The 12,307-nt window shown below is 41.7% G+C and overlaps 1 protein-coding gene across 1 annotated transcript in view; it reads left to right on the forward strand.

Annotated features, from left to right (window-relative positions):
* LOC104499048 (protein HIRA) overlaps positions 1-11,397 on the forward strand; it is a 35,009-nt gene extending 23,612 nt beyond the window's left edge. Inside the window, exons 17-26 of the mRNA XM_010142502.1 lie at positions 331-535; positions 1,297-1,401; positions 2,194-2,342; positions 3,439-3,600; positions 4,328-4,386; positions 5,373-5,478; positions 7,197-7,319; positions 8,539-8,702; positions 10,618-10,706; positions 11,272-11,397. Of these exons, the coding sequence (XP_010140804.1) occupies positions 331-535; positions 1,297-1,401; positions 2,194-2,342; positions 3,439-3,600; positions 4,328-4,386; positions 5,373-5,478; positions 7,197-7,319; positions 8,539-8,702; positions 10,618-10,706; positions 11,272-11,388 (1,279 nt within the window). The 3' untranslated portion in view covers positions 11,389-11,397. The remainder of the gene's footprint in view (positions 1-330; positions 536-1,296; positions 1,402-2,193; positions 2,343-3,438; positions 3,601-4,327; positions 4,387-5,372; positions 5,479-7,196; positions 7,320-8,538; positions 8,703-10,617; positions 10,707-11,271) is intronic.
* Positions 11,398-12,307: the final 910 nt, after the last annotated feature.

The following is a 12,307-nucleotide window of genomic DNA, read 5'->3' on the forward strand; positions in this document are numbered from 1 at the left end:
TGATTGCAATTGGAACCGAATGCTGAAATTAAGTAGTTGTTTACAGCTTCATCCAGTTGCTAACTGCTCGGTTGATGAATTCTTTAAAGGAGAGGGTATGTCTGATCAGCTGCCGTACTGCACGTTGTACTTTCGCAGAGGATATGCCCTGCCTCTGCAGCTTCCTCCTCTGGCCTTTGTGCATTGTGAAAGACACTCCAACAAGGCTGAGCACATATCTTTTTACCTGCAAGAACGCAGTGCGTAGGACGTGTGGCAGCTTTTGGAATCGGCTTTTGTTAAAGTGTAAAATGTGAAGGATTTTTTTTTATTTTTTTTTTACTTGTTCAGACTGAAGGATCAGAATTTAATTAAAGACAATAAGCCCAAGGATATTCTGGAGAGCAGCAGTGACAGCGAAGAGAAGATTCCAGCTGCTAAACCACTCAGTGCACCCAAACGGAAACTGGAACTTGAGGGAGAAACGGTAGAAAAGAAGAAAAAAGGAAGGCCTCGAAAAGACTCCAGACTTGTGCCAGTAACTTTAACTGTTCAGGTGAAATAAATTAGATTCATTGTGGCTTTCAATGTTCATTTAATAAAGTCAGTCCCGTGCTGACTTGTTCTATCAAGACAGGGAAACACGAATACTATCAGTCCCTCAGTATGTTTAGCTGTCCCTCTTCCTTGCCTTTAAACTTACTCTTTTTTAAAAATTAAGGTTATAAAAAGCAGATGCACATAGTGTGGCAAATGCGTCCATCGTTTGTATAAATAGGCAGCTACTTACGAAGGGGTGCCAGCGCGCCAGGCAGTGACACCTGCCCCACGCTGCATATAGAGCAAAATGAAACGCCGTCAGCTCCTGGTGGTCTTTGGAGAGTCGCTCAAGCGCAACAGAGCGGCTTGGGTGTTACGACTTAAATGGTTACGAATTTCCTAGGAACTGTGAAACAGAAAGTTACATTAGAGTTTCCATCATTTCGGGGCTTGTAGATCCCTCTGTTTTCAGTATTCAGAGCTTAGCTTTTCCATGTACTGTACCAGAATTTCCACTAATTAGTTACGGCGGAAAAGGGGGGGACAAAAAAAGATGACATCTCGTTTGTTTTCTGGCTTTTGTTTTAGTTCTTAGAAGCGATATTTAAACCCTTGTATTCATACAAATAATTGGAAAGGTTCAATATTTACAATTGGCATTATTCGGAATTAAAAAAACACCTTTCAACTCAATCTGTATTATAGAATATCTTCATTTTAAATGTTTTTTTCAGGGAAAAAATTAACTACTTTTTGCAATTACTTTTCCTTTTCCAGTCCCCAGCTACACTGGCCTCTGAGAAGGATGCTGCTTGCATCTCTGCACCAGCATTAGCACTTAAACTGCCAACCCCAATCCCACAGAAATCATTTACTTTGCAAGTAAGTGGACTATAAGGGGGGAAAAAAAAAGCGCAATATTTAATACTGCTTTTTTCTTTTAATATTCTTATATTCAGGTCCTTTAATAAATTTATGTTTGACTGTGTATTTTTTCAAGTGAGCAAGGTGATATACTTCAGCTTCTTAGAATATGCCCATATGAGAAAAGTCAATGGCAGATCAGCTAAAACCAGGACACTTCTGGACTGGCTAACCTGCAACGAGGAATACCTCGGTTCCCCCGTCCCGCCTCCTGGTTACCCCGAGGCGGGTGCAAAGAGGAGAGTCTCCAGCGGGAGGAACTGCTGCGTTGTCACTACAACATCACTGTTGTGTTGGTAGTAAAGTGCTGAAAAGGGAACACAAGTATTTCTGAGAGCTCTCTGCAGGGGCTCGAGTGTCGGGAGAGACTGGCAGATAGTGCGATTTTAGGTATTTATGGAATAAGGTTTCTGCGAGTTTAGGCTGTGGTAGTCTAGTTCTAATTGCAAGATTAGGGAGACTGGGCACATCTAGACTTGAGCTGGTGCCCTTAATTAGGAAGTACAGACTAGCACAACCTTTATTTATTCTTATGCCCCAAATACAAAGAAATTATTTGTGTTCTAGCCAAGACTGATTTTCAGAGGTCTGCTTTTGAAGTACTGCAGTACCTTTTGAAGCCAGTTTGAACAGAGGATGCCACACGTAAATCTGTTCTTAAAGCCAGCATTGTTTTGGATCTGATAGTAGTTGCTGCTTTTTCGAGTAGTTCTTTTCCTCTTCGAAAAAGTACTGTGTTTTTTGTTTCAGGTAAGTTCAGATCCATCAATGTACCTTGAAGTGGAGAATGAAATGACCACAGTGGGAGGTTCAAAGCTGAGCAGGTTAAAGTGTAATCGAGAAGGAAAGGAATGGGAGACGGTCCTCACCAGTCGAATTCTCACTGCAGCAGGAAGCTGGTAAGAGAGTGTATTTTAGAGGAAGAAGGTCCTGAAGGCCAGAAAACATTTTTAGGTGTACAAAAGTACTCTTTACAGGAAGTTAATTATGCCTAAACCCACGTATTTACAAAAAGATATTTTTATCTCTTTATTTAGAGAAGTTCATTAACTGGATCACTTCAGTTAGGGATTGTTGTGATTCTCTGGGCTGGGCTGAAGATGTTGTGTGTCTTTACCAGCTCACCTGGTCTAATACAGTGATTCTCTTAAACTCTTACCCTGTGGAGTTTTGTGTAGGGATTCTGACTCACCTCAGTAGTAGTTGACTACTGCCATTTTCTGGTTTTATCAGCCCACATTGTATTTTCTATACAATCTTTCATAATAAATGTTTTGTGGATAAAAATATGTACTGTTTTTAGTCTTAAGACCAGTTTCACTCGAAGTATTAGCTACGCAATCCTAAAGCACCACAAATTCTTATTAGCCAGTTATAACTATTTTCCTGTATAGTTACATTTTTCCTTTAAATGTTTTCATTAAAGTTGACTAAATCTTGGTGACAGCTGTTCAAGTGCTAACTACTAAAGAATGAAAAATGTGAAATGGGATGTTTTGTGATGTAGAAGTATTTTCCTGAGTATTTTACTATTTTTTTTTCTTTTTATTTTTCTCAACTTTGCTTAGTTCCAACCTCAGAGCTTAACCCTAAAGTATATTTCTGAAGCCTGAGCCATGTCTAGATCTCAAAAAGAAGCAGCAGGTTTTAAAGCTACGTACAATTACAGAGCTACTGTATACTGAAAAGCTCTACTGATGCTTCCAACAGTGCCCCTTGGGCTAACAAAAGATGCTCTCTCTTCCTGCAAACCTTCTCTTGCCCTTCTCCTTAGACCATCGTAACCAAATTGAGGAGGCACGGAATGCACCTACATATACATCTCTCTGCCTAGTTTTTTACCTTTTGGTACTCAGGAATTTTTAAAAGCTGTAATAGCTATCTTTTGGGGAAATAGCCCAATTTGTATAACTTAAATCAGTCTGGTTTTATGCTACTCGCATGTGACCAAATGTAAATTCTCTGTTGGTTTTTTTGTTTGTTTGGTTTTTTTAGTGAGATTGTAAGTGTAGCCTGTGAGAAACGAACGTTGTCGGTATTTTCAGCTTGCGGTCGTCGCCTTCTTCCTCCTATAATATTGAACACACCCATCTCCACCCTACACTGCACAGGTTCTTACATCATGGCTCTGACCACTGCTGCTACGCTCTCTGTTTGGTAAGCACCGCGTTGGGCTGCAGCAGCTGGGTGGGCTGAGTTTTATACGTAACTCTGTGTCGATGCATTACTGTTGAAACTTGGGCTTAAGCCCCATCCGTTCTGAATACAAGTCCCCTTTTGGATGTAATTTGAAGAGTTGACAGGGCAGACTTGAATCCTGTTATTCTCTGTTCTAGGATAGTCCATAATATTGAATTTGCTTTTAGAAGAAGGTAAAGGATCAGCTAGAAGTTCCCAGTTTAAACTGCCTCCCTAGGATAGACTCGTCACGCATACAAAATGGATTGAAGGGAGAAAAGGGAAATATGGATGCTTCCAACTTCCATCACACTTATTCAATACAGTACCTGAGTTCAGAGTTAGAGGAACTCTAGCCATCTTCAGGATATCAAGATAAAAACTGCAGTACTTGTCCATAGCTGTTGAATTTGCTGTCTGAAGCGAGTCGGAGCTCCCAAAGCAAATACCTGGATCCTTGGTGTTTGCTTAGCTGTGATGAGGTTTCCTGTCAGAACCGTAGAAGTTGTTCTCTGCTGTTGACTTCTGTCTTGCCTTAAGGGGTTTGAGTTTGCCGAAACAACAAAGAAAATGTCAAAACAAAAAAACCCAAACATTACTCCCTCCAAAACCCCACTTTGTCATGAGTGTTGAAGAAGTACATTTGTTAAATGATTTTGGGGCTTTCAGCTGTTGGTAACTGCAGGCTTGTCCTTTTGTCTTTCAGGGATGTTCACAAGCAGAAAGCCATTGTTAGAGATGAGTCTTTGCAAACAATATTTTCAGGTAATAAAAGGGGTCATTTGGTTACCAGCTTTGAGGCCATCTGTACTATTTGGTGCCATTTATGAATATGCTGAAATTTATGAAACCAGAAAAGCCTCAACAACTAATTTTCCTTTGTAATTGTGTAATAAAGGGAAGTCACTGGCAATGTAGAAATACTGCAGAAATAACTGAGATGAGAACATCAGTGGTAACACACAAGATTCTGGCTTGCTTCTGAACGTCAAAATTCAGTGTTGTGAAGATTACAAGATAAATATTTCATGTAAATCTGCTATGACAGCAGTTTCTCTGGGTGTTACATTGCATGTTTATTATCTTAACGATGAACAACAACTTATCTTCAGATTAATTAAAAATCTTTGGTTTCTGTAACTGCCAATATCTGGCACAAAACAAATTATCGAAAAAGCAGTGTCTGAGAACATATTTGCTTCTATTTTAGCTTTAATCCATGCAGTACTGATCAAAACTACCTAGAGCAGGAGTGGTACTAGTGGTACCTTCATCAGAAGTTACGTAGAGAACCCCTGGACCTGGAATATGCTGGAAAAGTGCAGACTCCAGCTGTCCCACTTACACTACGTCCCTAGCCAGCACACTTATCTAAGTGTGCTGGGTTTTAGAACTTCAACTTAAGGGGAAAAGGAAAGCTCAAGGCCTCTTAGATTACAGCAGACGTGGTAGCATGGCTGAAGATTATCCCTAGATATGGAGAACGTTTCCAATTAAGCCCACGTGCTGGATAAATTACAGCATCAACTGCAACATCCCATCATGTGTTTTGCAAAAGTATTTTAATGCTGCTGCCCTGAGCCTGGTGCTTACCATCGTTATCTCGTGTCCAGACCTTCCTGTCAGTGCTTGAGAATGACATGGACTGAGCGTTTTTTTGTTGTTTGCTGTTGATGGTGGATAGCATATCTTACATCATGAATGTTATGCAAGACTCCAAAAGAAATACTTTGGTCTGGTTTGGCTCGTAGGAAGTGATGCAACCGTCTCTCAGATCTTGCTGACTCAGCATGGTATACCTGTAATGAGCATGTCTGATGGCAAGGCATACTGCTTTAATCCTTCCCTTTCTACCTGGTAAGTTACACGTTATTTGCTGCTTTTACAACTTAGCTGCACTGATGTGTGCTCTGATTCGCTGTGTCACTCCGTGTTCTGAAGGTTACTCCGAGTAGGACTACATGCCAGGCTTAGTTTTGCTTTGATTCACTGTTAGATGTCTAGATTTTGCTTTACTCATGTTTTTATGATTTTTGATGTTTCAAATAAATTTTAAAATGAACTTACTTTATCCCTATTCCCTAGACAGTGCATATTCTTATTTGTAACTTGTACACCAGTGAAAATACATATAGGTGTCTATCAGCTGAATATGTCAAGCACTTGGCAGTGATTAAAGATAATAGCTTATCTCACAATTCCCTTTTTATGTAAAAGAATGTAGTTCTGGAGAATATATCAAAACAATTTTCAGATTTTTCTTGGGAGTTTAGACATGTTAAAATTATCTTGCTCAGTTTCCAGCGCAAATAAGACCTAGGCACTCCAATCCTGAACATGCATGTGCCTCTGTCAGTCCCTATCACTCCTGAATCGTTTTTTGAATCTGATGACAAGTTTGAAGGCAGGACTTTGTGTCCAAGATGTAAGCGTTTAGTGAAGATAGTAAGTCGGGTAGAGGAGGAGGGAAGAAAACGTTATACCTCAGAGAATTCACATGGAAGTCATTACTGATGTCCTGAACGCTCCGTGTCTGTGCCTTCCTGGCTCTCAGGCTTTCCCTATGGATTCTCTTTCTCTGTCACGACATCATTTCCCATGCAAAAATTTCCACGATTAAATTATTTACAGTGTTGTTCCAAAACAGATTCTTCACTGTTTTTCTAAGAGAAAAAATATGCTGCAGTCTTTAATGTAATTGTTGTACTTACTGTAATGAGCATGCTTGATGGAAGGGCTCATGGTCTGAACTCCTCCTTAGCATAATTGTTATTACTCAACTACTTGATGTGAATCTTTTGGGAAAACAAAACTCCTTACTTGTTCTTTAGATAAAGTGAGAAATTATGCAGGAATTTCACAGTCACTGAGGAGCAGGGAACAGGCTCTCAGCCCCAGTTCTGAATTACCACAGCTTTGGAAATACGAAAATTAAATACGAAGTCATCACACAAATTTAAACATGATAAAGCAGTAAAGGGTTTTTAAAATATTTGTGCCATTTTACCTTTGAGCTCTGTGGAGGTCTAAACTTAGCATTGGTTTGAGCTACTGATTCCCTTGGCATCTCAAAGCAGTGGAAGTGAAGCCCCTGATCAGGTGCGGAACTGCCAGCTCCCTCCGTGCGAAGGAACACTGTAATGTGTGGGACAGATTGTCAACAGGCGGGGTCTGTGATGGCTTGTCTGGGGGGGGACCTGGCATGAGGTAAAATCAAGTTCTTAACGAGAAAGTCGTTACTTGCGTTCCCTCCAGTCTTCACCGTGGGGCATGGCTGCTTCTTAGATGTAAAATGGCAAGTAGAAAGTTTGTCTCCTTCAAAACTAATGCTAAATTGTGTTATACCATTACTGTTGTGAACTTTTGGAGTGGGAAGGACATCCCTGTGGCAGCATAAGCGGAATTTGGACACGGAGGGGAAAACACTTGGGGTCTTTGGAATTCCTGAGCACCTTGGTGATGGTTTTTTGGTTATCTGTGAAAATACAAGTTGGGATTTGTGGCAGAACGGAGCTGGGTCCCTTAATATCACAGCCTACTCTCCTAAAACTTGTTTTTTGTTTGCTTTTTTTCAGGAATCTTGTTTCTGACAAACAGGACTCTCTAGCACAATGTGCAGACTTCAGGAATAGTTTACCATCCCAAGAAGCCATGCTGTGTTCTGGGCCCTTAGCTGTAATACAGGGACGAACGTCGAAGTACGCACGCACTTCCTTCCTTTGATCAGCATGTTGGGGCTTTTTTTCTATTATTTTATTAATGTGCTTGAATCAGTGAGTTAATTCTAAAGATGCTAAATGGCTCTGAAACAATCAGTAGCTCTGAACAGTGGTTTTAGTTTTTTAAACCTTTACAAATTTATAGTTTGTGTCTTCATGTTATTTTGAGATTGTATGGGGGCAGGAAAGCATGCTCTGAACTGAATCATTCAAGGCTGCTTTTTATTGGATGGATAAAGTATTTGATGGTTCTGTACACGTAATATTTATCATAGAATACCAGGTTGGAAAGTACCTGAAGGTTGATTAGCTAACCTGAATTTTTTACATTTTACATTTTAATTTCTAGTTTACCAGCTTTCTGGAGTAAGCCTAAAAATTTTGCGTAGTTCATTTGACCTCAAGGGATCTGTCTTTGAGAAAGCTGGGTGATTAGTCATCTAATGCGTATTTTTACCATCTAAAAATATCACCAGGGAATTGTGTGAGCCAGAGCAGACTCCTGTAGGGAATTTAATAGCCCATCCTCACCTGGATTTGCATTAGATTTCCCAGGCAGATTTCTGTGCTATTTCTGTCCTTCACATCTGAGTTTAATTTTTTTGGTGAGAGAAATGGTACAGAGTTGTATGATTTATTGCTGATCTTTGGGAGGAGGAGGGGAATTAATTGGGAAAAGTATTTGAAATCCAAACAAACAACACTCTCTTTTTGTGAGAGAATAAATATCAGACTGAAAAATCACCATTATTTTCAAAAGGAAATAATTGGTTACTTTTTTCAAATTAGCCCTTGTATGACAATGCATTGATATGCAAGAAATCCTTTAAATGCTTTAGGCTAACTTTATATCTTGTGTGTGTTCTGTGACTTTCCCCTGTGAGGGGCAAAGAAAGGTAAAGGCAGTCGTCTTAATCTCCTGTAACAGTTAGAGGCCTTGCTGAAGAGCATGTGTTTTTAAAGAGAGAGAAAAAGGACAGGAGGCAGAGCCCCTCTGCGAACTGTGATACTTGTGAGTGGTCCCGTGGGGGGAAAGGCGGTTTGCTATGAGGTGCTGCCTTTGTCGTCAAGTTTGAACAGTGGAAGCACTGGGCGCCTCTGAAAGATACGTGTAGAATAGCTTGTACCACGGAAACATCTATTCCTTAAGCTAGCATCTGATTTCATGGCTGGCACGTTGATTTTGTTGGTTTTGTAGTTCAGGAAGGCAAGCTGCAAGATTGTTCTCCATGCCTCATTTAGTGCAACAAGAAACGACGCTCGCGTACCTGGAGAACCAGATAGCAGCAGCACTTACCTTACAGTCCAGTCACGAATATCGCCACTGGCTCCTTATCTATGCACGGTACCTAGTTAATGAAGGTGAGTCCTGCCAAGCTGTGGGGCTTCTTTGCAGCTCCAATGGACCTTTAAGAAATGCTCTATTCGTGTCATGTATATGTATGATTGCACTTAACATTCCCTTTTAGCACTTGGCTTCTGGACTCGGTGTTTACTTAAAACCAAACTGGTGAAGTGCCTTTGCTTCCTGTAGTGCTCAGGAATCCTGTTCTGACACTCTGACTGTGAGCAGATTGTGGTCTGGGGAAACAGTGCTGTCTGCAGACCTCAGTGATAGGAATTGCTCTGTAAAACAACCCAAAGTCTGCCAGGCAAATCGTATGTACTATCAGGCAGCAGCTACAGGCGTTTCAGAGGAACCGGCAGCACCTTGTAAGTAGCCGTCTCCAGCCAGCCGACAGCCGCTGCCTGGCGTGAAATGGGAGAGCTGCGCAGTCTGACGCGTTTTGCCAGAGCACGTAACACTGCTCGTGTCACGGGCACTTTACACTCCTCCAACATTCTAGAATTCCAACGGCCTGTACTGGTGAGCTCCACGGGTGGAACTCTGTGAGGAAAGCAAGCCACAGGAAAGGTTCTAGTGTGTGTTTTGTGTTTGAATAGGCGGCACCTCTCTGCTGTTAGGATAAGTAAGGTTAACCAGCTGACTTGGCGCTGCTGGGTTCTGAAGATCTCTGGTGTAACTCTGCTCGTCTGCATTCCACATTTAGCAGTTCCATTGTATTAATTCAGCCTTTTTGCTCACCATGCATAATCATTTTACAGAGGGCAGTGAAACGGGTTGTGTTAGACCACCTCATAGGTGGGGGCAGAATTAAAACTGAGCTCATTGATTCTCGGCTTTTGACCCTACCTGATTTAACAAGAGAGCTTGATGAACTGTATGTGATTCTCTCTGCCCTTCCCCGGTTAGAACGTTCATCTTGGGTCGTGCATTAAAGAGGCAGTTACACTATGACACCTCTTCGCTAGTTGTTGTGTCTGCAGGAGTCGTCCTGCACTAGCACGTGTCGCTGCCATGTGTGCCTGTGTGCATGCGCTGGATGTCCCTGCCCGCTCGGCCCTGCCACAGCACGTATCCCTGGCTCACTAGCTTTCTAGGCCTGCTGCAGAAACAGCACATCATATTATTAACCCTTTACTCCTCTGATGGCCTCGGCGTTTAATGAATTGTAATCCATGAAAATACTCGGTCTATTACAGCTTGGCTGGCGGGTTACTCGTGAACGGATGGCTTTCCCGCTCTGATTTCTTTTGGTGAATAAAGCTGGCCTGGAAACTGTGGTTTTATCAAAGGTTTTCTTTTACTTTTTTAAACTCTTGTGCATATTAATTGGATCCATTTAAATTTTGTTATAAGCTCTTTTGCTGAGAGTTTGAGAGATCTCTTCTGGTTTAGTAATATTGTAATGTTTCGGATTCCGCTTTTCCAAATTCATATATTGCCATTAAATGCAACCCCTTCGCTGGTTTCATCTTGTGGCTTTCTAACTCTTGTCATATCTCCCTTGTATTTGTTCTCTGGCTGTTTTCTAGTCTGTCAGTTTTCTAGTGGTTTGGTTTTGTTTTTTTAAAGCTGGTATGTTTATGTGGGAGAGGAGAGCGAGGGTGAGATCAGGGCGGCTCTTGAAACAAACCAGAGTAGAGTTCAGTTTTTCTCCCTATTGTAGATCATCTTTAGTAGTGGTTTTGGTTTGGAGAACTTAAAATAAAGCCCTTCAGAAGCTGAAAATAAATCCTTTACAAATCATCTAATCTTTCCAAAGATTTGCTGTTAGAAGAATAATATACTTTTTTAGAAATCAATGTTTTCAGCTTTATTTTATGCTAGATACTTGTAACTCCTTCCTCACGTTGTCAGTTACATTGTGGAGTGGTTATATATAGTGAAATGCTTATGAATGTGGTTCTGTTTTTTTTTTTTTATAATATTCAGGGTTTGAATATCGTTTGCGAGAATTATGCAAGGATTTACTGGGTCCAGTCCATTACTCAGCTGGAAGTCAGTGGGAATCAACAGTTATGGTAAGTCCTGAAAATAGTTTAACAAAGAGCAAGGAAGAGTTTCCCAGGAAAATTACAGAACACGGATAGACAATAGAACTTGAAGCATGATGAAACTGAGTGGCCAAAAAGCAATCACACGTTATTTTTGCTGACCTTGGAACCCTTTCCATACTCTGCTCCCATCTCGTAAGCAGGTTTCTTCCCGTGGCACTTGCATGTGTTTCACGTGACAGCACAGACAGATGCTCGTGTACCACACTCCCAGCTCTGGTGCCGAGTGTCAGGCAGCGGAGCCAAGGTTCAGGCCTCCCTGTTCTTCAGACAGCGGCTTTGAAACAGCGTCGTGCCAATGCACTGGCTTCCCCTCTCAGAGCACGCCTGAGCCTGACTGCAGAGGCTGCCCCAGCTCCACGCACATACCGACACGTGGAGACGTTTTGTTCTGGGGGTTGTGTCAGCAGAGTAAGAACACACAGTGCACAGTCCTCTCCCAGCAGGACAAGGACGCGCGTGCTGAGCAGCGCTGACACGTTAATGACAGCAGGTAACACTTTCTGAGGATGCTTTTGTGGTTTTTGTGCAGGGTTTACGAAAGAGAGAACTATTGAGAGAGCTTCTTCCTGTAATTGGACAGAACCTCCGCTTCCAGAGGCTTTTCACAGAATATCAAGAGCAGCTCGACATCTTGAGAGACAAGTAGCATTTCCCCAGATTTTCCCTGAGGGGCCTGGTCCAGAGAAACTGCTGAACAGCGTCAACCAGAGACAGAAGAGGAGCGAGAGCCCAGTCGGCGGGGACACTCCTGAGGAGGGCGGTGCCGTAAGGGTCCCCGGTGCTTCAGGAGTGACCTGCTGTCGTGTTTAAAGAAGCTCACAAGTGGGTTCATGAACAGGAGGAGTGGATGAGCTAGACCGTTTCCCAAGTGAAACCTAACCATCAAAGCTGTGGCCTCTGTTTCTATGGAAAGTCGTGGATATGTACTTCAGGGGGATCCTTTTAGATCTGGATCTCACTTTAATATCAAAACTAGCTGAGAACTGTTTGTGGGGTTTCTTGGATATCCTGTGAAAAGCACAGAGCTTCAGAGTACACTGAACAGTATATTTAACCCTGTTTAGGGTTTTTCGCCTGAGGATTTATTGAGGCTCAACACTATATTAAATTAGATGAATGAGCCACAGAAAAAGAAATTTCATAAATATTAAGGTATTATGCAGCCAATAGACTCTTTCCTGTGAATATAATAAGAGGCTGTTCTAACACATGGACTATTTTTGTACTAGAATTTGCTAACTTGTAATATGGAATTTTATTTGGCCAATAATCAGGCTATCTCTACAAAGTCATCTTGTAGGAAATTTAACTCTAACTACAAAAGCTATGTTTCAAAATAATTCTACCAAATTAACGTCATCATCTGGTTTTTAATTTTTAAATGTTTGTAAAAGGCATTTTGGGGGGAGGGGGAGGGATACAACGGGATGGCTCTTTTTGTAAGTACAAAAATAAATGAACATTGCATTGGTTTAAAAAACACGCAGCAAAGAAGGTGGTCTCGGGGTACGGCAGCGGGCAGAGGCACCTCCCGCACGCTCAGCGCGGGGCACCCCCGCACCGGG

This window comes from Buceros rhinoceros, unplaced genomic scaffold (genome assembly GCF_000710305.1).
Source record: "Buceros rhinoceros silvestris isolate BGI_N320 unplaced genomic scaffold, ASM71030v1 scaffold26038, whole genome shotgun sequence".
NCBI lineage: Eukaryota > Metazoa > Chordata > Aves > Bucerotiformes > Bucerotidae > Buceros > Buceros rhinoceros.